This window comes from Panthera leo, chromosome A3 (genome assembly GCF_018350215.1).
Source record: "Panthera leo isolate Ple1 chromosome A3, P.leo_Ple1_pat1.1, whole genome shotgun sequence".
Lineage (NCBI taxonomy): Eukaryota > Metazoa > Chordata > Mammalia > Carnivora > Felidae > Panthera > Panthera leo.
This window is the reverse complement of record NC_056681.1, coordinates 89,170,782-89,195,224: the sequence shown is the minus strand read 5'-3', so window position 1 is coordinate 89,195,224 and position 24,443 is coordinate 89,170,782. Positions and strand designations below refer to the sequence as shown.

At 53.4% G+C, this 24,443-nt stretch overlaps 1 protein-coding gene across 2 annotated transcripts; it reads right to left on the bottom strand.

Annotated features, from left to right (window-relative positions):
* Positions 1 to 2,372: 2,372 nt before the first annotated feature.
* Positions 2,373 to 18,581, bottom strand: EMX1 (empty spiracles homeobox 1). Of its 2 annotated transcripts, none has more exons than XM_042930228.1 (3): positions 18,050 to 18,581; positions 12,102 to 12,286; positions 2,373 to 2,829 (listed from the first exon to the last, which is right to left on the bottom strand). In XM_042930228.1, exons 1-3 carry the CDS (start codon positions 18,579 to 18,581, stop codon positions 2,662 to 2,664), a joined length of 885 nt encoding a protein of 294 aa, XP_042786162.1. In that variant the 3' UTR covers positions 2,373 to 2,661. The 2 variants fall into 2 exon arrangements, with proteins under 2 accessions (XP_042786162.1, XP_042786163.1); XM_042930229.1 differs by having other exon boundaries at positions 12,102 to 12,282; positions 18,046 to 18,482.
* Positions 18,582 to 24,443: the final 5,862 nt, after the last annotated feature.

The window sequence follows — 24,443 nt, the reverse complement described above, 5'->3', positions numbered from 1 at the left end:
TCATTCCTCGGCTTCTTCTCCCCTTCCCGGCTGCATCTGTGTCTCTTCGAGAGAAACTTTGGTTTGTTCCCTGGAGAGGGCCCAAAAACTCCCAAATTAGCAAACCTGGCAAGCCGGCAGCTCAGAAAATAGTTCATCCTGATTCCATGTTTTTCAGGCTCACAGAAGCCTTTATTAATGAAGTCACAACACCAATATTTACCGTCTGCAGGGAGAGGCACAACACGGGGGGGGTGGGTGGGAGTGCAGTGGGGACTCCCGGCCCGCCCCTTGCAGGCCTGGCCTAGGAAGATTGGCAGGTTTCCTTGGGTCCTTTCCAGCCCTTTATCTGGATGACAGGGGCTGCTCTGCTGTGATCCTCGTGTACCTCCTCCCCCACCAAGTGACAGAATCTTGAGAGGAACAGCTCGCCCATTCCCCTGCCCCCACCGGTGCCAAAAGGATGCCTCCCCTTCTCACCCTCACCCCACCTGGGTGGACATGCTCCCCAGAGGTTATCCACCTGCTTGGCAGTGAGAGTGTCCACCCCAAGGTGAGGACTTTCAAGATGCCAGGAATGTGTTCCTGGCTGATGGGGTGCAGAGGGGCACTGAGATGGGAGAAAGCCCTTTGGTTTCTAGCATTGACTGGACCCAAGTGAGATGCTGACAGGCTCAGCAAAAGGACCTTCCGTGCTTGGATCCCTGCATGGGCCCCAGGCAGCAAGTCTTCAACATTGACTTCAACATTAATCAAGCCCCCAACACATTCCAGGAGCCTAGAGAAGCATAAGTAAAGGCACAGCACAGGCAAAACCCATGGCTCACTGGGGGACAGGGGTGACATGGATGAGACTGAAGCCAAGGGCACCAGGAGCGAGGTAGGAGAGGTCAAGCCTGGGAAGGAAGTGGGGCAGGGGAGGGGGCTTAGGAAGGGTGTGACACAGTCCTGTCTGGGCTCAAGGAAGAGAACCCTAGCCACAGCATGGAGGTCCTCCTTTGAAGCGGCCTCATCCTTGGCAATCCACATAAACCTCATTATGTCTGCCATCCCTTCCCTCTCCTCCCAACCCCCCAGGAGCCATGTACACTGCTTCCCAAGGTAGAAGAAACCTTGGCCGTTTGTCAAGGTGGGCAAGCCTGGAAGAGAACAGGTGGGGAGATGAGTCAGCTGTGAATGTGTTGGGTTCAAGGTGCCAAGGGGGCTGGAGTGCAACAGACTCGAGCAGCCGGCTAGGTGGCTCTGCAGCTTGGCAGAGGTTGGCTGGAGAGAGTCCAGGGAGCCAGGAGAAGTCCCAGACATGGATGCGAAGCCCCAGGCAGAGGGCACAATCAAGAGGCAGGTGGAGCAAGGAATGACCCTGCAGAGGACAGGGGCGATGAGGCACGGATGAGACTGGGGAGGGCTTGGAGAGACGGGAGGTAAAAGTGTCAGAGGTACTGGAATAAGGCAGGGAGGGGTATGGGAATCAAGGAGGGAATGGCCAGAAGATCAGGGCGTAGATGAGGCCAGACAGGAGGCAGCTGAGTTTGGCCCCAAGGGGTGGCAGTGACTGGTGACTGGTGATGGCATCAGCATCGGGTTAGAAAGCTCACGGGAGGTGAAGAAGTGGAGACAGGTCTGGACGTTGTAAGAGAAAGGTGTCAGGAATACAGGTCTTGCTTTTAAGGATGAAGGGCACGTTGATGTGTGACAGTAGGAAAGGCAAGTCGATGAGCGGAAGAGCAGGTGAACTACAGAGCTCTATTGGGTCCTTCCTTGCTGTTTCCTGGCTGGAGGCTCTGTGTCCGTGGGGACCGGTTACAGGCTCAGCCTTATGCCCCATCTCGGAAGTTTTCATCTACACAGAGGAGTTCTCCGGGGACGGGTGCGCATCCTGGTGAAGCTAGGACCCGGGGCTAGCATGGTCAACTTCTGTGAATGGTGCCCCCGCCCCTCAGCTCCCAAGTCTCCCTTTTTCCTCGAGTGTCTCCTCAATTGGAGGAGCCACCAGTCTCTCAGCATGCAGAAGTAGGCATGTTCTCTCTCTCCAACAACCCACATGGGCCTGTTTCCCACCACTCAACAAACTTGGAAACTCCCAAGCATAGCCTCCCTTAAGACACAGAGTGGTCCTTCCCTATGTCTGGCCTCCATTTCTCTTGCTGTACAGTTGGGAACTAGAGACCAGGGTAGAGACCACCAAGGCACTGCACAAGCTTGCTCTGCTGGTCCCCACTGGTCCCCAGAACCGGAATCCGCCACCCAGGCTCGCAGGCTCTGGGGTTGGAGCTGGATGCCCATGTCATTAAGAGAGAGACTTTTATTATTCCCATAGGGAAGGGAGATACAAGGGGATCACTAAGAACTACAGCGGGTGCCTGGAAAATAAATTAAAACAGAAACGCATCAAAACAAACAGGAGATAAGAGAAATGGAGAATGGCTGGGAGGCTGCAGTGGCTGGCGGCCCGCCCAGGCAGGCAGGCTCTCCGAGGAGAAGGTTGAGCAGTCCCAGGCCTCAGCCAGCCCATTTCTTGTCCCTCTGGCAGTGGTAGCCCCAGGCTCCAAGCCCTGTGAGGCCGTGACTCGAGGCCTCCCCGAAGCCTGGCGGGGGAGCGGCCAGAGTCCAGCTGGGCCCACCCGGGGGCCTGGCCAGCAGCGAGCAGACGCTCTGCCCTCATGGATCCGTGGCTGCCCCCCCCTAGTCATTGGAGGTGACATCGATGTCCTCCCCGTTGGCCTGCTTCGTGGCGATGCGCCACCGGTTGATGTGGTGGGAGCCCTTCTTCTTCTGCTCAGACTCAGGCCCCTCTTCCTCCAGCTTCTGCCGCTTGTACTTTGTCCTCCGGTTCTGGAACCACACCTTCACCTGGGCCAGGGAGGGAGGGGCAGAGGTAAGAAACACCCAGGAGGCCCCCAGAACAGGTACTGGGGCCTCAGCACCCAGGCTGAGCTGGGAGCCAGTTGGGGAAACCGAGACCAGGGTCCTCTCCTCTGGCCAGGTGCCACCTGCTGGGTCCAGAAGACTACTCTTCCAGATGCGAATGAGGTGGGGCAGGGAGAGGATACAGTGGGCCACGAGGAGCCATTTTCCCATCCCTCTATCACAGAGGGAAGGGAGCAATCAGGGAGCTGCCGAGCATCCTGTAGCCACAGCATGGCAGAAGGGAGGAACCCAGGCTCTGGAGCCCAGCAGACCTGGGTCCCTACCCATTTCTAGAGAAGAGAGAATAATTGCTCCTTCACGAGGCAGAGATGAAGAGTAAGTGGGAGAATATATGAAAAGCCATCACATGAGTCCTGATGAGCTCCCTGTGGGCCTGATATGGGCCCCACCTCCCAGGGCCACCCTATGCTCTTTGCAGCACAAAGAGGCAGAGCGGACATGACTACGTGACCAGGAGATGATGTCCACACCAAGAGCAGTGCTCACAACAGCCAGAGCATTCCTGGGGTCACAGACCCCGCCACTCAAAAGGCTCTGGCTCACACACCATCTAGGTCAGTCTCTCCAGGGGACCCTGTGAGCAACGTCAGGTGGAGTTACCCCCATCCCACATCAGAAGTAGAGCTGGACAGGTGGGAAGTCTGGTCCCTCAGGTGGCAACTCCTCAGGGTAGTCTGAAATCCACCAATGAGGCCTCATCCTCCTTAGACATAGCAGTGTCTGCAGCCCCACCTGGGGCAGGGCTCTAAACTTCCTGCCCCCAAAGCCTTGGCCTCTGTAGCCTATCCAAATATGGGAACAGGTCACATGGGAGAAATCACAGGGGACAGAAGCGAGCTCCTCTTTAAACAGAGGGTCCCCCACTTCTGTGTCAGGCATTGAGAGTCCTGACAAGGGGAGGGTTCAAACAGTGGACAACTATCTTCTGTGATGGGTTGGGGGGTGCTTAGAGGGAGGAGCAGGTCTGCAATGCAAAGCCTCTGTGAAGAGGCTTAGTCCCATCTCTAATCACCCCTCACTTCTCCCACCTCCCCCAGCATGTGATCAGTGTCCAGGATACAGCCTTTAACATCTTTGTGGGCGTGATCTAGGAGGGTTGTCCCAGCTTCCTGACTAGTCTTAGTGCGTGGGGACTGTGGAGAAAGTCTCACTCAGTCTGTCAACTCCTCCTGACCATACAGTTCTTTACTTGGCCTTACAGAGCCAGGCCAGCACCCCCATCCTCAGAGCTGGTAAAGGTGAGTCTGGGTGCTGATCCTTTGCTAAGTTCCTTCCCTTCTCTGGGCTTAAGTCCCTCATCCATAGGAGAGATATTTTCGGGGGCCCCTGCGGCTCCAGGGCACCTCCTGGGCAGAGACGGCAGGGTTACAAGGCATGGATGGTTTCCTGAAAATGACAGCTCATTTAAAAAGCAAGCAGGTGCTGTCACCTGCAGCTGGGTGATCTGTGGTGTCCATGACAGTGGTGACTGGTAAGTCATGTGTGTGGAATGATGGTGAGCACCTTGGTTTTGGCAGCAGCAGTTACTGCTGAGGGGAGATCCTGGAACCCTGGGTGGGGCCAGGAGCAGTCCTCAGAAGACTACCCAGTCCAACCCCTAGTCCCTGAGAATGGCTGAGAAGCACAGGTCTTAGCCATAAAGCCAGGCAGTGGCAGCCAAAAGCAAGCAGGCCTGGCATCTGGGCGTAGGGAGCAGTTTCCTGCCCAGGACATTCTACTTTCATGCTTCCCAGACACTACCCCCTATCCCCTTCGTGGAACTCACCCAGTCCAAGGCTTCCCCTAAGAGCACACCCTTCCCAGGGTCTGCCCTACCCCTTGATTTTAGAGCATTGGTTGGGGGTGGAGGCAGCCAGCCAGAGACAGGAAGAGATGAGGTGCCTGGCCTGGTGGATGGTGTAAGAGGAGGATCTTCTTCCCTCATTTCTAGGGTAAGGTGCAGACCTGTCGCCTGCATGTCTCACCCCAGGTAGACAAGGGAGAATGGTAGATGCTCTGGGTGCAAGACTTCTAGATTCCATAATCACCTTTCCTTGGGTACCAGGCTGGCTAGGCCCTGGGTGGTTCTGCGTGACAGAACTGTGTGGCAGCCAGCCTGGTCCCCACCCCCTATCGTGGAGCCCACTGACACTACACCAGCCAGTAGGTGGGTGAGCTCCTGTGGCAGGCATTTGTGTGTGACTCAGGCCTGGATGCGGGGTTGGGGCAGCATTCCTGAGAGCCCAAGGGGCTGGCCAAGGGTTAAGTGTGCCCAGCCTAGCGATGGGGCAATCCGGGGAAGCCCTGGGCAACACCAGGACCTAGGGCCCTTCCTGCACCTTCTCCCTCCCACACAACTCCCAAGTCTCCTTCCAGGAAGGATGGATGGACCCAGCCTGCTACCCTCGCCTCACAACACTGGCCCAAAGAAGGAAAGTTTCCAGTGGTGGAACCCCAGGTGCAGGATATGTTTTCAGGCAAGGGCCAGCTTCCTGGCACACCCAAATGAAAGGTGATTCGGAATATTTTCTCCATGAAAACGACTGGGGTCAAGGAGGCAGATTTTTAGAAACAGGGATGCAAACTCTCTCCCTAGGCAGACCGGCTATCTTCTGAACAGCCTTAGGCTGAGTGACCAGATGCTGTTTACAAAGACTGTAATAACAGGGGGATGCTTCTGACTTCATAATATCAGTGAAAACGGCAGGATGCAGTTTGGGCACAGTGTGATCACAACCATGGAAAATAAAATCTATGCATGGGGAAAAAAAGACTAGAAGGAAATGTACCTAAAGTGAGGGTGACATTTCTTTCTTCTTTCCACTTTTCTGACTTCTCTTCAATGCATTACTGATAACAGTTAATAGTTATTTTTTACTTAGAAAAAGAAAAAGAACTGGGATCTGAGTGTAGTATGAGACAAGAGTGACATCCCATCACCTCTCTAACCCAGCCTCTGGGGTCACCCCAGAGCCCTTTCCCTAGAGGACAGAGGCCCTAGAAAGGCTACCAGCTCTGGGGGAGCTGTGCCTATTCTGCACCTGCCTCCCTGGAACATCTGCACATGAGCCCTCAAAGACACAGTTGGGATGTTGGCTAAAGGAATCCTTCCCCCATTTCTGAGTCTCCTGGGTTTGCAGAGAGGTTCCCTGTGGTCTCCAAAGTCCCCATCCCATTGAATGTCTCTTTTTCAGGTAAGCCGGATCATTCCAAGATTCTCCACTTTTGCCTGAGTTACCCACCTGGGGTACTCTTCCTTAGCCTTCAAATTCCTGCTCAGATGTTCCTAGGCTGGGCCTGCCCTTTGCCCATCTGTACTTCCTTAGTACTTTTCCCTGTCGCAGCAACAGTGACCCCAGCAGTGGGTTAATTTATTTGCTTGAACCTCTGTCTCCTCATCAGGCTGTGAGAACCTGGAGAATCAAAGCAGTGTATAAGTCTACTCTAGAGTCCCAGTGGGCATGTTCCAGTCTGTTCAGCAAGCTGGGCAGAGGTGAAGTGACCTGCACTCTGCTCTTGGCAAGAGGTGCCTAGGTCAGAACTGGAAAGCTGAAGAAAATCAATGGTGGAGGGAATTGAGATCTAATCAGAAAATGGGTTTGGGAAGTGCAATTGCTGGAAAGATGGGTTTAGTTCAGCGGACACTTCTACAAGAGGGTCAACTTTTTTATTTTAATTTTTTTAAAGATTTTTAAAAGTTTTATTTAAGTAATCTCTACACTGAACCCCAAGATCTAGAATTGCATGCTCTACCGACTGAGCCAGCCAGCCTCCCCCAAGAGGGTCAATTCTTAGTTCTCCATGTTGTGAATTGGATTAACCACTTCTAGGGAGAATCTGGGCGAGGGAGAAAGACCTATTGTTGGGGGGCACAAGGGTCAGCATGAGTCAAATAGGACGAAGAAAGTGCTGTGGATAAATGAAGGAATGCATGCATGCATTAATGTATTAAAGGACTGATTGATGTATGTATGCATTGATGAATGAAGGTGTGTATGTATTAACGAACAAATGAATGGACAAAGGAACTAACGCACAAGCCAACTACAGCTCCAGCCAATTGTTTCAGACTTTACTTTTGAATAACCTATTTGAATGAACCAGACTTGGACCCTTCTTTTCTACTAGTCCCCAACTTTAGTCCCTCCCAAATGGAAGAGTCTGTGGCTCCTGCCTGCATACTTTCAGACAAATACTTGTCCTCAAGGAGTTTGAACACCCTATCAAGATAATAGCCTTTTCCACTGGGGATCCATTTCCTATTATTTGATCATATGAGCTACTCTCACTCACAGTGTCAAGCCCAATGTCATGAAGCTCAGCCCTCACCCCACCAAACTGAGGCCACCTCTGACTCCCCATCAACCATAGCCCTAACTCTTCCTAAGCCTTCTTGTTTCCTCCTCTGTCCAACCATCCTGGATGCTTGCCCTCACTCTCAGAGAGACATCACAGATTCATCTGCCTCCGCAGGACCAGGCCCTGGAGAACCACTCCAGTCTGCCTTACCTCCCCTGCCCTGTCCTGCCTCCCACTGGACTCCTGGAACATGAATGATGCAGAAATTCTTGGAGAAGAGCCAAGACTTGAAGAAGGGATGAGTCCATCTCAGAACCAACAATAAGCTAGCAACAAAGGCCTCTTGACCTTTCCCTAAAATTCAAGTCATTTGGATATTTCCTTCTCATCCGTCCCCCCCAAAACAGAGCTTTTCAGAGAAGGAAGGGGCCCCAGGAAGTCTCCTTACCATGCTCCTGGGGGAAAAACCCATAGGCGGGTAACTATACACTCCTTCCTTCTAAGACCTCCCCACCTGTTCTTGGGCCCCAAGATGGTGGCCAGACTTGTCAGCTCCCACTCCATCTTAACTCACCCACTTCAAACCCTCCCCTTCCTTCCCACCAACCTAGAATCCTATGCATCCCACTGAGCCTTCTGGGCCTGAGGTCTCCTGGGAGCCTTCCACCCATACAGGTCTCCCCTTACCTTCCTCAGTCACGGTGTGACTTCAAGAGGACTCCGGTCACTCACCCTGTGCATATCCCATAAGTGTGCACACTTTACATTTTGCTCCCACCACCAAATGAGGAATCTCCAAGGCTAAAGACTCCATTTCTACACTCCTTTCCCTCATAGCTCAAGTGAACTCAAAGCCGGAAAAGGTGAAGAAACACCCGCTGAACTGGTCAAAGCAGACAGGGCAGCTGGAAACACGGACCAATTGATCAGCCTGGAGCAAACAAATGCTTTCTCTCATTCCCCATAAAACTAACGTGTCACCCCACACATGCACATAAGCACCCGAGCTGCTATCCGTGCCATGTGTATATATGATATCACCTGACCTTTGGGCATCATCTCACTGCTCATCTGTGCTCCACACTGTGGCACATACATGTTACACACACACACACACACACTCACTTGCCCTCACAGCTCTGATCTGACCCAAATCCGGGTCTGTACCACCAGACTGAAGCTTAAATGGGCCTCATTCAGTCATCGAGGTCAGACGCTGAGGCTGCGCCACAGCAGTGAGGAGCAAGTAATTAGAGCCAGAGGGGAGAACTAGCCCTTTTCCCAGGACCACTCCCTCCACTTCCTGGATTGATCCACTGCCATCCCAGTACAAACACCCTCTCTCAACCAAACACACAAACCTGCCCCCAACAAAGAAGCCCAGGTTTCCCACCTGCCAACACTCCATACTAAAGCTTTGAGCATGCATACACCCCTGAGCTCTGGCTGGGTTAAGACCCACACGTTGATTTCCTTAACTCTCCCAGAAGTTTTATCCGTGAACTGGTGGACAAAATGAGATCATGTAGATTAAAATGCAAGGGAAAGATAGAAAACAGAGGGACAGGAAGGGGTCAGTGACTGCAGAAAGCAAGGGAAATGACTGATAAAGTTAACACATGGATATGAGTACAATCAAGAGAAATTCGCCTATTCATTCGATACATGTTTATGAAGCCTCTATGCCTTGCTGGTCTTTGAGCTGGACCCTACGGTATAGAGAGAAACAAGAAGGCTTGACCTCTGGCTCCCAGAGCTGGCCTGTTATTCATCAGAATCACCCAGAGAGCTGTTTTAAAAACATTTCCTGGATCCCATCCTGGAACTCCTAAGAGAATCTCCTGAATGGGGCCTGGGAATCTGTATTTTAAGACTTCTTGGTGCAATGGATCTAGCCAGTCCACAGAGTGACGTTTGGACATGATAGATAATTAAACCACAGCAAAGTCCTAGGTGTATTATGATATATGGGAGATGTACTGTGAGCTCTGAGAACTTACAGGAAGCATTATATAGAAACACAGAGAAGTAGAATATGGATGAGCCAGAAACTCAGGGCTGGAAAGAACCACGGAGTTGATTTCATTAAATCTTACAGATACAGCAGACTGAGGCCCAGAATGAAGACAAAGGCAGAGCTGATGACATGACAGGTAAGCACCAGCAGATATTTGAACATGCATCTGCCAGTAGCTAACTAGATCGGCAGAGATGGAAGCTTGAGATGGATGGTATAGATACACAGAAGATAGAACAGATGATAAGGAAATAATCAACAGTTGGGTAAATGAGAGCTATTATTAGGAAGATTATAATTAATAGAAAATATAAATTAACTAGCTATGGAGAGGCAGTTTAATGAGAGCAGACAGAAGTGCGTGGCTAGATATAAAACAGCTATCTGTGATGGATTGGAGAGCCCTGAGAGACAAATGTAGGTACTGACAGTAGAAATAGATGGCAGGGAACTGATGAGAGAGACTGTCGCTTGACAAACAGCTGATAGCTGGAAATGACAGGTAAGTTTGCCTGATAAATACTGAAAGATGGACAATTAATTAAATATATGGCATAAGTCCAAATAATAAGTACCAGAGGGACAGAAAGCTCTGCTGATGAAGGAGACTGGATGGGGCAGAAGAAACACTGGACTGAGTCAGGAAACCCAGGTTTGGGGCTCACTGTAACACTAACCTGATACACTACTTTAAACAAAGGGAAGGGAAGGACTGGGGATGAGAATTAATATTATTTGAGTTCATATTAGGTGACTTTAATCTTTAAACAATCTATCTTCTGGATGAGAACATCACAGCTCAGAGAAGTTGAGTAACTCACCCAGGGTCACACAGATAATGAAATCCAAACTGCCTGCCTAGGGAGCTCTGCCCAGTTGGTGTCTCTTTCCCAGAGTCCTCACCTGAATAGATGAGCCTCTCTAAGGAGGTTTCTCAGGCTCAAACCTCCCATAGTTCTATTGTGGTTTCTTGTTCCATATGCTAAAACCAGCTCACTTATAGATAGAATATGAGTAGACATAAGAGTTTTGATAGTGATGCTGGGTATATTAGTCTATCTGGGTTTTGTTTTAAATGTGTTTGGAACATAATGAAAATGAAAGAAACAATCATTACATTTACTAACTGGCATTGTTAGGAGCAAATAGGCAGCTAGACTTGGTGTGAAAGAAAGTTAATTAAAAATCCTCTCACTGAGCTAAAAAATTGAAAGTTTAAAAACAATGACATTATTTCAACAAGTGTTAATCTGTGGGTGGGAGGATTATAAACCATTTTGTTTTCTTACACTTATGCAATTAAAATTTAATAACTAATACTTTTTAAATGATGTTAACTATAAACACCATTCTTAAATTGACACCTTGTTTTAGACAATAATTTTAAAACACTCCCAGGAGGGAACGGGGGTATTATTTTTTTAACTTGTTTTTTTTAACATCTTTCTTTAAAACATTTTAAAAATTAACTCTATCATAAGCTTTATCCCTGCTGTTAGAACAGCCCAGCTAGCAAATCTGAAAAAGCGCGGGTCCTGCAGTGGAGTCCAGAGTAATGCATTGATTAAATGGGGGCATCAGACAGATTAAGACAATAGATGCCAAAATGGGACGCGAGGACCAGCGGGTGATGTCCGCCAGGGGAACTGGGGAGGCAGTTAGGGTCTGAGCCCCCTTCCTATCTTCACTGCTCCTCGGAGACCCGAGGCTGCCCCCTCAAGATCCGGGACCAGGGTGGTGTATCCGGGATACTGGCGGTGGTGTAGTAGGGGCCAGACCAGCAGGAAAGGGGAGAGGAGGCTAAAAAGCCGGCAAGCATACCTCTCTCATTTGCAGATCTGGGAGCTGTCAGGGACATAAGGGAGTAAGGTCTCCCGAGGCCCATTCAGACCCTGAAATCCGCCTCCAGGGCACCAGCCAGCCCCTCCAGCAAGTCTTACTCCCAGGGACCAAGAGCTTAGGCGGTGCTTCCAGGCAGCATTTATTTATGGCGAAGTCTTTACACATAACAAACCCAAGTCTGCCTCCCTATAACTCCAATCTAGTTCTTAAACTTTTTCTTTTCTTAATTATCCATTACAAAAACACTCCTGTAATGTCACCCAGTTCAAAACCCCTCCAACACCATGGAGTTTGTTCCTTTCCCCAGCTCAACGGCCCTTCCAGTGTTTGAACACAGTCCCTGACTCCCAGACTCTACTTTCGCACCATCCCCTGTCTGCGCGCCCAAACGTTTACCAGTTTTGAGAGCCCTGTCTGCGCAGAGATCAGTGCCACCCTGGGACCCCAAGCAGGGTCGGGCCCCTTCCTGGCTAATCTCCTCTGCTTCTGATGTTTACAGCCTGAGGACACGTGGGCTTTCTCCACACACCCCATCCGCCTTCGCCAGCTCTGCCCATGAAAAGCCCAAGCAGCAAAGCCAGTGTGGGAAAGGTCTGGCCATCCCACAAAACTGCGAGCACCCCCGGAAGAGTGGCGGGAGAAGGGCTGCAGTAACCACAGGACTGAGACGGCTCCAGTGGACTCAGGGGCAGCTCAGGAGTGACTGGGGCGTGGGGCTCCACGCCCTGCCTCCTCCTGATAAACTGGCACCTCCTATGGGCTTGCTGAGCAGACTGGGGAAGTGGTTTGATTCCAACCTCCTGGTGGTACTTAGTGCTTGACAGAAGTCCTGCGGCCTCCGCGAGGCTAAGCGCAGCGGGAGGGAAGGGGCTCTAGAGACTGGTTTAGCTGGAGGGCCGCGGGGTAGAGGCGGTGGTGGCTTTTGGAACTGGGTGGGACAGAGCTCCGGAGAAGGCGGGGATGAGAGTCGGGCTCCTCCTGCACCTGCCCGTCCTCCCCCCCGCCCCCCCACCTGGGCTGACCGGCCGAGCGCGGAGGCCCGCGGGGTGGTTATTACCTGCGTCTCGGAGAGGCTGAGGCTGCCGGCCAGCTGCTTCCGCTCGGCGCCCACCACGTAGTGGTTCTTCTCGAAGGCGCGCTCCAGCCGCAGGAGCTGCGAGGGCGAGAAGGCCGTGCGGATCCGCTTGGGCTTGCGAGCGAAGGGGCCGTGCAGAAGCAGCCCGTCCTGGGGCACGTCGCTCGCTGCGGCCGCGCCGCCGACGGCAACACAGCAGGTACAGACAGAGAGAAGGGGCGCCGTGAGCCGCAGCCGGGCCGCCGCCGGGCCGCCCGCGGGAGCCGGCCAACCCCGGCCCTCTGGCCCGGCTAGCAAACGCCCTCGGCGCTTCTCTACCCTCTCCAATCCTTGACTCCCCGCCCCCACTTCTCCCTTTCCCTCTCGCCGCCCCTTCCTAAAGTCCAATCCCCTGTCCTCCCCCGACACCTAGGGGGGAGAGTTAGGGTCAGAGTGCTACCCTGTCAGTCGCGGGAGGGGTGGAATAGCAGAGCTGCGGATCACTCCGTTGGGCCAGGAGGAGGGCCCAGGCCTAGTGAGGCGCCGGCCGGTCCAAATCCACAGCGCCTGGAGCAGCGGAAGAGGCCATGGGGTGGGAAAAGTCCCTTAGCTCTCTTTGTCCACTTTGCCCTGTCCTATTTCCCTCAAAAAGGCCAAGAGTAGAGACAGGGCTGGATGTCAGGAAAGTGACACCCTCATGCCAAACACATTTTCAAGAACTAGAAGGTAGGTACCCAAGGCACTCTCTTTTCACACCTGTTTAAACCAGCCTTGCAGCTAAATGATTAGGCTGCTAGCCCTTTGAAAATTCTTGCCAACAGGCTCAGGCTCTACCTTGCAAGTGGTAAAAATAGGCCAGCAGCTAGGTCAACGTCCAAGCAATTCCTGAAGGTCTAAGGTCAGGCTTCTTCCTCCCCCTTCCCCACCTCTTTCCCCAGGCCTTCTGGTAAAGCCCACTCCCCACAGGAGACTCCTACTGCTCTCCGTGGGAAAAGGCCTTGCTTCATCCCTGAATAGTCCCGTGCTGAAGAAACACGTGTATAAATATCTAGATGTCATCTTTCTCTCTAATATATATAGATATAGATATATTGGTTTCTGCATGGGCGTGTGTAAATATATGCTCCAGCCTCCCTACTGTCTTTTTCTCCCATCTACCATACAGGATTTTCAAAGAGTGTGATTGTCCCTTGGCAAATGTTGGCCATCATGGGAACTCAGCTCCTACCTGCAGGAGGAGGGGCTGACACTGGGTTCAATGAGGCTGGGTGGTTAGGTCAGGAACTACAGAAGCCAAAATAAGCTTCCACCCACAGCTTCAGTCTCAATAAACCCCCCACTAGGCCTTCACACAATCTCTGGCTTGGTTGCACATGCTAACAGGCTTGAAACAGGCCCTTACATCACCCATGGATCTCATGCAGTGGCACATAACAGTCCCCCTGACCCACTGACAATGCAGAGCCCTAGATGGAATGTTTTCACACAGTTAGCTGTTGAGATTTGACTGATCCAATTAATTTCTTCAGAAATGGCCACTGGTTTTACCCAATTTGACCTGTTGTTTTGTTTAAGATAATTGTTTGGATCTCCGTTGAGATCTCCCATCTCTGGAAACACTTCTATAAGTGAAGTAAGGTCATATAATTGAGATGTTGTTGCTAAAACTCTCCAGGTAACTGTTCATGTCCCTCTGCTGGCGGATACTGATTGGCATTACTTTCTTTGGAGGTCTTGGGTCCTTGGGGTTTGGACACCTACACAGGTGAACTTTATTGCTGAGGTTTTCTGTGGAACAAGATTGCTAGAGGGGAGATAAAGTCCCCTGACAATCACTTATCCATTTCAAGTGGCTGGATCTGTGCAGCTACAAAAGGGAGTGGGATCACATCACAGGGGGGATGGAGGGGGACAGCCTGCCCAGTGGGCCCTTCAAGGTGGCAGCAGGCGGAGGGCTGTTAGGCCTGACTGAAGGCAGTTTAACTGGTAGTGGTGGAGGGGACAGATGATCAGGGGAGATGGTCTGGAAGAGAGGAATAATGAGGAGAGAAAGGAGGAGACTGATCCAAGTAGAAATAAGAATTAAAGTCTTAAGTGGGTACCAGTGTGATTAGGCCAGGGAAAGGTGGGAGAGGTGAGTGGGAAGCAAATACTTCTTGTTGATATTAAGTTGCTTCAAAACACAGCATTGTTCTGACCCTAGGGGAAGTCCCAACAGTGGTTTTTCCTCTGGACAAGTGAGCTGGAGAGGGAAAAGGCCTTGATCATCCCAGAGTTCACAGGGTTTGGCCTCAGCAGCTCAACTGACCCAGGCTAGTGAAAAGTGAGGCGGCAGCCTGGAGAGACCCTGTAGGTGGGAGCGAATGGCGTGCAGGGGTGCCTAGGGCAGTCTGTGGCTGAGAAAGCAGAACTACAGTCTGCCTCAGTGTGTGTGACTTGATGGCTGTTTTGTAATTCTGGGAGTGTGTGTGGGTCACTTGTGCGGTGAAGTTCTCTTTCTTTGTCTTTATAAACCCAAAGTGGAAGATGGAAGCAACAAGCTTCTCTCTCCTGACATACGCATGTCCCTTTGCCTCAAGTCTGGCTATTTTAGGAAAAGCTGGGTTGCTTGGTTTATTGTAATGTTCTGTTGGGGGCAGATAGCATATGTATAGTATTCTGTATGTGCAGAAGCACAGGGGTCCTTCTGACCCAACCTCGAAGAAGCAAGGGGCAGGAAAATTACTCAAGATGCTGAAAAGTGATGACAGATTGGATTTCAAAAGAAGCCAGGCCTTTCCCTATAAGAGAGGTGGTTTAGTGCAAAACTAACCATCCTGAGAAACTGATCAATAGCTCTATGTTTCTGTAAGGACAGTGATGCCTTAGGTGCCTATATGCCTGGTACCCTCTCATTATGGGTAGGGGGCCTCAACAGTCCCTACCACAGCTTCAGTTCCCCCTAACTGGACCACAAGAACAGAACAAGCTTGGGGCTGGGGTGCAGTGTGGCCTGTTTCCATGCAGTAGTTCTGGCCTGTGGGAGTGGGCTGTCAGTTTCAGACAAGGATAGGTGGAAAAGTGGAGAGGGGCTGAGTTAGCCTTCCCTGGAGCCAGGAGGAACTGAACCCCAGCCCACTTTGCTCCGGCCTCTCACTTCAGGCCCCTCCAAGGCAATGACTGGCAATAGAGACTCCCAGGAGTGAGGTGGCTGAAGGTGGGAGCTAGGGATCCGAAGTGCCCAGGCAGACGCTGCACTCTCTTCTGGAGAGGCCCGGGCCGGCCCGGGGTTCTGGGTGGCTGGCTGGGCGGAGGAGCCCGGGGCAACAAGAAGGAGAGGCCGGCCAAACTGCGGAGATAACCTCATTCCCCCTCCTCCTGCCGGAACAAAGGCGCCCTTTGATGCACCGGCCCATTGCAAACGCCGGTCCCAGTGGGTTGGGGCTTCCCAGGCCCCCTCCTGACGCTGTTCTTGGCCTGGAAAGTTCCTGAGTCCGGGTAATAACACCGAAGTGCGGCCAACTCCGCGTCTCCGCCGGCTCCTCCCCTTTAGGCCTCGAAGGCCACCGGCTTCAGGATCCTGACGCCTGATCCAGACATCCCGCGTGGGCTCTGCCTCTTCCACCTCCTGGCTCTGCCGGAAAAGCTGCTTGCCTGCGCGCGGGCCCGTGCTGCCCGAGAGCGCTGCGCACCGAGCGCAGACATGTTCCTTTTCGTTCGTGTAGGGTTTCGTTTCTTGCATTAAAACGGGGCTGAAATGAGCATCGCAGAGACCCGGTTCTCTAGAAAACGCGGCGCCGGAGGGCCTGGGACGGCTCTGCCCGCAGCCCCAAGGCCCCGTTGGGACCGCAAGGCTCACAGCCGCCGGGGCGCGCACCGGGCTGCAGCGATGAAGACCGGACCCAAAGCCGAAACGTGTCAGCGTCCGAAAAGTCCTTCAGTGTCCAACGGATTTCCGAGTTCAAAAATTCGGCCACGCATGGCTCCATCTCCGCGTCCAGACACGGTTCTTGAGAGAAAAATCCAACCGTTTTTGCAACTCGACAACGTGCCCGCCGGGACTGATGGCTCAGGGAGCGGCGGCAATTTCTGAGAAGGTTTTTCGGAGAATTCATCTGGCCTCGCTTGGCTGGGAATGCTCAGAGCTGGATCAGTCGCGAGGTGCCCCCGGCCCTCAGCGCCCCGCGCCCGCGGGGACGAGGCTAGAGGCGGGAAAGGCAGAGCGGAGGGCGTGGGGCCCCAGGTCCGAAGCCAAGGGCACAGCTGTAGAGACCATCGGATGAACAGAGACCACAGGGCTTAGGATTGGTTCTGCCCTCTCCTCTGAGTTCCTGTCTCTGCACCATCCTTCTAACCACGGGCCCCTTGTGCCCCGTTCCGACGGTTCAGAAGCAGCCGCGTCTCTCAGATCGGCCCATGGGTGCCAGGTTTTGAGACCCAGGCCAGGCCCCACGGAGTACCGAAGTGGTTTGCTCAGTTTTGAATAAAACTTCATTTATAGCAGTAAACAAAGATTGTAATTGACAAGTTTCATGCCCAAAGCGGCTGACACCATAGGCTTTTTTTTTTTTTTTTTTTTTTGCCCCCAAGATGATTTGGGCAAATCTTTGAAATCCCAGGGGGACAAGTCTGCCCACAAAAATTCTTGTTCAAGTAATTACATTCTTTTATTTTGTGGGATCTGCTGGGTCAATATCTACTGGTCAGATGGGACTAAGCAAATTGACAAAGCAGGACCGGGAAAGCCGCTCTCGGTGAAACAGTGAAGCATCTATAGTCAAAGCTTCAAAAGATCATTTTTCTTCTGTTACCTAAATAATGGTACCAAGCATCTGGTTTACTTTGGGTAGACCGCGGTTTATCGTCAGATTAGGTTGGTAGCTGAAGCTCTAGCCATATCCTTTTCATTTGTTTCACTAAAAGCCGGGTTACCTAGCTCTGAGTCATAGAACCTCACAAGGCTGAGGTCCAGTCCCGTCCACACTAACAAAATAAAACTGGAAACTAAAGCAATTACTTCACAAATTAAGGCCATTCTTTAAAAAAAAAAAAAAAGACAAGAAAAGAGAAACAAACTTTAACAAATTCAAGGAAGAAAACGAACTCCAACAAATGCAACTCTATTTCCTTCGGAAAAGTCAGATAATTGAAACGTGTGTGTGCGTGTGTAAGGCCAGTGGGGTATCTTCATTAGCAAACCCACTGCCCAGTGCAGAGATGGGAGAACAGCCTGCCTATGACCTTAAAAGCCCTCTGCCCCCGCCCCCTGCCTGGGAGGACTGCCGTCGGTCCCCCAGCAGCCGGGCGGGCTCCCAGAGTCCGCGCAGGGCAGACGAAGCCGGTTGCTGTTGCAAACCTTCCCGACCCTGCGTCTGAGAGGCACTTGTAACTTGGAGAAGTCGGGTCGAGGTTGCTGAGAAACACCCCAAGACAGTGGAACACTCCACACTGAACATTAACTCTCCAGTTTGCCCTCCCTGCTGCCCCTTCTTTCCACAGACCCGGGACACTCGGGTAGACTTTGCCCTGCTCCGACGCGCCAGCGAGGGCGGATATCTGGGAGTTGGTGGTGGATGTGTAAGCGAAGTATGGTCCCAGGTCCAGCTGGGGCGGAGGGAGAACCGTGAGCGCTGCGCTCACTGGACTGCGACTGGCTCGGCCGGGAGAGATTCTGGCAGGCCGCGGGGAGGATCAGGAGAGGCTCCAAGGATGCGCCCGGGCTTGGCGTCCGGACCGGCATCGTTTCTGGGAAAGCCTGGAGGTCCCAACCTGGCTCTCTGGAAGGGAACCCAACACCGCGGTAGCGCGAATGGATCCGCCGCAGCTCTTCCACATTCGGGGATCGGCCTCTGCCGACCCACAGCCTTCTTTCAACAACTTCTGAACAGCCCCGCGCGCCCCCGAGCCTCCCCCGCGCAACCGCAGCGTGGGCGCTGGCCGGCCGCCTAAGCGGGCACAGCATGGGCACTCACCCTGGAAGCGGTGGCCGAAGAAGCGGTTCCGCAGGACCCAGGGGTAGAAGTGCAGAGGGTCCCGGTGCTGGGCGCCGAAGAAGGAGTGCGGGGGCTGCAGCGGGGAGGCGCCCAGCTGGTGCGCCGGGTGCACGGTCAGCGCGGGGTGGTTCATGGCCTCGGGGAACACAAGCTCGGGCCCACCGTAGAGCGAGCGGCCGGCGCCCGCGGCGGCGGCGGCGGCGGCGGCAGCGGGGAAGCCGCTCACGAAGGCCGCCTCGGCCGCGCCGGGGTGAGGGTAATTGAGCGCCGTGGGCCGGAGTGGCTCCTCCGAGGCGGCCGCCGCCAGGGGATGGGAGCCGGCGCCCCCGCCGCCAGTGCCCCCGCCGGTGCCGCCGTCCTTGGCTACCAAGGACTCGATGGTAAAGCCGCGTTTGGCTGTGGGCTGGAACATGGTCGCGGTCGCCAGAGCCGAGCGAGGCAGCTGGGCTCTGGGGAGCGCTCCGCGTCCTGGCGCCGCCGCCGTGCGGGGTGTGCACCCAGCCAGGCACATGCACACACACCAGCACCCCTCACCTCCCCCGCCCGCCCGCCCGCGCTCAGACCCGGCCGGCGAGCCAGGCGCGGTGAGGCGAGGGGCGTGCGAGCGAGCGAACGCGGAGTCGGGCCACGGCGCGCAGCTAGGCGCGCCGGCCTCTGGGGCCGAGCGGGCAGCTCCCGGCGCAGGCACTGGCGCGGGTTCCGTGCGAGGCTACGAGCTGCCTCTACGGCCTGGGGGCTGAGCCCGGCCCCCTCCCTCCCGAGTCCAGCCAGGACCGACCCCCGCCCCTGGTCCTCCCAGCACTGCCCAGCTCAGCCTCGGCCGCTGCTCTGCGAGGCGCGAGTTAGCCGGCACCTGCCCCGCGCTCGCCCATTGGCCGCCGCTCACCTGCCCCAAGGTGGGGGGCGGGGCGGGGCGGGGCGAGGGACGGCGGGTGGGGAAGGAGCCAGCAGTCGGAGGCAAAAAGCGGACTGGAGCCTTTGCTGGGCGATCTAGGCCTCCCCCCCACCCCTCATCCGCCCCTTGCCACAAGCTTCTCCTCGCGTCTCTGCCCTTTAGCTGAGTCTGGCGACCGCTCCAACCACCTCAGCCCACGCGAGAGCCGAAGAAGGCGTCCGAGGGGCCTTGGGGCTTGGGAAAATCTCCAGCCCCACTTCCCGATGTGTAACTCAGTTGAACCCCCTCCAATTCATCCTGGGATGTCGTTTCAGTTCTCAGGCAACTTGGATCCGAGTGGAGGGTGGGTGGGTTTTGCCCAACAAATTCTCCGAGAACAAGCTCCCTGGCCTCCGGGACCCTCCCGCTCACCCACCATCTGTCTCTTGGGACGCGGGTCTGAAAGCCGCGCCCTCGTTCGTGAGGTTTCGCGTTTTCTGAGTGTTATGGGAGACGGCTCCAGAAAGGGGACGCCCAGTTCTTTTCACCCAGGGGCCAGGCCGGGGACAGCGCGAGAGGAGCCACCGGAGTGGTCACTTTGCAGACCTCAAGCAGCAAATCCGTGTTCGGAAGCACCTCCTTGGCCCAGCCACAGCCACCGCGGTCTGCTCGCACCGGGACGGCGGGCCTCAGCAGAGGACGATCTGCTTTTCTCGCCTTCTCTGGTCGTGGGGCTCAGGTGCAGGCGGGCCAGGCCAGGGCCTCGAGCCTTAACTTGAAGCTCGCCGAGCAGTCGACCCTGTCTCCAAGAATGCATCCCAGCCGTCCCGGGAACGCAGCGGCTGCCAGGCCTCCCCTGACCCTCACCTTCCACCTGCGACCGCGGAGCAGCGGACGACTCTGCTCCGTCAGGTTTCCATTTCTTGCAATAATTCCCTGGGGGTGAGAGGGTGAAGAGAACCAGTACTCAGCAAACTTTTTCACCCGGGCCTTCCAGGCCGCAGGAAACACCGCACGGAGGCCTAGGAGGGCGCTGGGCGGTGGTGGGGAGGCTGGGACCCGGACCCTGCCAGCGCACTGCAAGGAGGGGACCGCAGCGCGTTTCGCTTCCTCGCCGTCGCCGGGGTCTGTCGGGGCGACCCGGCTGTGGCCGGGTGCGCAGATCCGGCCTAGGCCTTGCCGGCGCCCTGAGGCCAGGGGTTCCGCGTGCCGTGTGACTCTGCAGGGACTCCAGGCCGGGTCTTGGGAGTGGCCCGCCTGAGCGCCGGGAGCCCCGGTCCGGGAGAGCGCTTCGGGCGCCCCTGTCGCCACAAAGCGGGTTAAAGTCTATTTTCCACTCGACTGCGCCGAAAAGCCCCCGCGCGCCGACGCCGTTCCGGCCCCCTTGGGCGAGGTGGGGAGGGGGCGGCGAGAGGGGGGAGGTGAGGCGAGGCGACCGCACCCTGCAGCCCTTCGCGTCCCGGGCAGCCCCGGGCCGAGCGCGGCGGAGCCTCATCAGAAATGCCTGCGGAAGGAATCCTTAACGAATCCGTGGCGAGCGCCAGTGCCTCTTTTGCGACCTCTCCGGATCTTTTTGGCTCTGTACAGGTCTCTCTGTCTCTCTCCCGTTTATGTCTCAGGCTGTCTATCCCCCTCCCTGTCTCGCTGCTCCACCCTCCACCCCGACTTTTCATTTATTTCTTCCCCCTCCTCCTTTGCCCCAGCTTCAGTCCTGGAAAAGGGGAAGCTCAGCCGGGCCGAGCGGCGACCTGAGCAGGCCACACCACTGAGGGGCCAAGTGTGCGGAGCTGGGCAAGGGCACGGAACGAAGGGATTTTCGCTTTAGATAGAAGGAGATGACTGGGTATTTTGTTGGAGCAAGATCCCCGCGGGGACGCGGGTTCAGTTGGATAAGCATTGCCTGGGCCTGTGCTCTGCGGCGACAGGGGGCTGCCACGGAGAAGACAGGAGCCGGAGCAAGTTTAACCCTGCTGCTGGCCTTGCGCCCCTGGCCAGAGACGAACCCCATCTGTCCAACCGCAGGCCCTCGCCTCCTACCCCACCGTGAGGCTGGATATTGGCCGCGAACTCGCTACACTGGGCAGGTAGAGGAGCTTGGAATCTACCGGGCCATTTCTAGACTTGGCATCTATTTTCATCTGCATGGTTCTGAGGATACCTGTTGTTATTAACTTGATAGGCCTTATAATAACACCTTCCCTTGTGGACCTGGTGCTTGCGAAGTCCTTTGACATCTAGCTGTCTGTCATGAACCCCATATTTCGGATGAAGAAACAGACTGCACAGGACCAGTGACTTGAGTCTGGTCGCAGTCTCCATTGAGCTGGGACAGGTCAGTGATCTGGCTCGGGTTTCACTCCCATTCCGTCCCCACCCTGCTGCTGCAGCTAACTCCCAAGACAGGCGTTCTCTGGGTTAGGGATGGGTTGCTGGTGTGCTGGGTGTGCTGGATGATGGCACTTCTACCTTCACCCTCCCTCCCGTTTCCCTGTTCCAAGCCTCCTTTCTCTGGCTTTCCTCTCTGGTAACTCTCTAATTTCCCTCCATCTTTCCCCTCCCTGTGTGGATATTTATCCCTAACCTGGTTTCCTCTATTTCTGCTCCTCTTAGGGCCTCTTCCTCTACTGTCGCTTTTTCTGCAGTAGGTGAAGAGAAGAACTTGTCACCCTCAGGGGGTCTCTAAGCTTGCCTCTGTGTTCTGGATCTAGTAACAACGCTCTCCACCTGGCCCCTGTCTCTTGCTGTGCCTTCTCACCTGCCCAGTCTCTGCCAAGTTCTCCCACCCGCAGCTGATCATGTACATAAATGCCTCCTCTCTCCACCAGTGGACAGCAGTCCACCTTAAACCAAACCTCCTGCCCCCTCTCCCACCTCTGTTCCCCAGCCCTTCCCTTCCACCTGCCTGTCCTCCCTCCCCAGTTGCTGAGTTCTGTCCAAAGACTGATCGGGTGCCTTCCTCAGGCCAGAGGGCCCTACCATCCCATATGTCTGCTTACCTTTCATTCCACACCTGCCTGCCCAGCCCCTTGGACCACCCATCCTACCTCTGGGCCCTCATCAATTTGTCTCCTCCTTCCTTCCATCTCTGGAACAACCTGGGCTCAGATTCTGACTTTTCCACTTACTGATGGTGAGAACTGGGGCCAATAATCTTGCTTCTTCAGTTTGCACATCTGCACAATGGGAAGCACTATATGGGACCTCTGTGAGGATAAATGAGATTAGTATGTGGTGCACAGGACCAACGTGTGACTCCAGACAGCCCCTCAGTAGATGTTACTATCTCTGCCCTTGGCCATGCAGGAAGCTTGGGAACTCAGATCCTCACTCTCTCATCTTTCTCGTCCAGTCACCTGGTCTTATAGTCAAGTATTTTTCAAGTCTATATCCCATCCATTTTTTGCTGCTTTGCTGGGTAACTTTCATTCTTCACCACTCAGTTCAACTCCCCCCAGGGAAGCACCGCCTCCACTCTGTCCTGGCATTCACCTGCAGGAGGGAGTTACCAGGGTCTGCCCCCCCACCTCCCAGGCTACACTCCCACCTCCACCCTCAGCTGGGAAGCGATGGTGTCCATCACAGCACCCCCAGCACAGGCCAGGCAGTGTTTATCCAACAGAGCCCTCACTCTTGTGGAGTACTTGGTCTAACAACATCCCCAGCCATTTCTCTTTTACCTTTCATTCTCCTCCCTCCTCTTTAGCTTAGTTTGCCTTTGGGTCTCCCTGTCCCACAAAAAGCCTTCCGTCCTCTAGTTTCTGCTAACTTTTCTTCACCACCAAACTTTTTGAGTAAGTTTTAGTCTCTCTGCATCTGCCTCAGTTCCCTTCGACTCAATAAGCCTTTGCAACCTGGCTTCCACCCCCATCCCATTAGGGAAATGGCTTGCAAAGCTCCCAAACTTTTACCACGGTGTTGTGACAATAGCAACATATGCTTACGGAGGCAATAAGAATCCTAACAACCTTAAGGAGTTTTTGTGATGTTGAACGAGTTATAATCCCCACCCAATGGGCTTACATCAGTGTTCCTAGCACATAGTAAGCACTTGATAAACGTTAGCTGTTAATTTTATACAGCTTTGCTGTCTAATACGGAAGCCATGTGGCCGTCGGGTGCTTAAAATGTGGATGGTCCAAATTGAAATATTCTGTAAATGTAAAATACATACCAGGTTTGGAAGGCTGAGTGTTTTGAAAAATCTAAGATATCATTAATATTTTCTGTGTTGGTTTCATGTTATAATGATAACACTGACACACTGGGGTTAAAGAAAATATATTATTATTTTATCTGTTTCTTTTTACTTTTTAAATGTAGTTACTAGGATGTTTAAAATTACATTTGTGGCTCCCATTATATTTCTATTGGACAGAGTTGTTATAGTAGATATAGGTAATCCAAAGGAGGGAGGGAGGGTAAATGGGTGTGCAGAAAGGGAAAACAGAGATCTTATAATTATCATATCCTACCACCTAGAAAAAACCATCATGAAATTCTTGCAGTATATTCTTCCATATTTCTCTATATATTGCCTTCCTTTAAAAGGTGGGGAATGGGGGTGGGAGAAACATACGCAGTTTTGTAACTTGCTTCTTTATAACCAACTACAATCCTCTTTGTACCCATTAAATATTCCCCCATTGTTTGTGCTGTTGACAAATTTTCAGGATTTTAAACAAAATAGTGACCAACAGCCTCATAGCTCTATCTTATTGCATCTCTAGGAGTATTCCTTTTCTATATAAATTTCTAGAAGTATAATTTCCAGATATGCGGTATTAACTCTTCTGATCCATATTGCCAATTTAGCCTCTGGTAATGTACCCATTTGTTCCCCCATGTGCAGAGTTTAAGGGTTTCCCTTCATTCTCTGAAATGATCATCAGGGTTCCTTATTTCCAAATTCCTGTCTTTTTTAGTTGTAATTGGCTGTGGGCTTTTCAGCATTTGACTTTTGGAAACTCTCTCATCTCTTCATTTTCCTAACAAGGTACGTGTCTGGATCTGCTGTCTCTGATCTGTTCGTCCATGGGCTCCCCTTTCTTTTCCTAACTGTGGGTGTTCACTAGGCACCATTGTCTCTTCCTTCCTTCCTTCCTTCCTTCCTTCCTTCCTTCCTTCCTTCCTTCATCTATCTATCTATCTATCTATCTATCTATCTATCTATCTAATCATCCATCATCTATCTTTATTCTACCTTTACTCCCACTGTTGCAACCAATACCTTGGTGCAATCCCTTTACGGATTTGTAACACCAACTCTTTATTTTTTCCCAGATCAAATTGCTAATTTTCAGTGCTTGTGAGGTAACCTTCCTGGGGGTCCTTAGACATTCACTGTACCCCAAAACTGAGCTCAACATCCTCCACACCAAATCTGTCTCTCCCTGGCTCAGCCTCTTCTAATAACAGACCTCCAGAACACCTAATCTCAGTAGCTAGGAGGCATCTGTGAAATCTTCTTCTCTGCCACCACCCTGTACATCCACTCAGTAT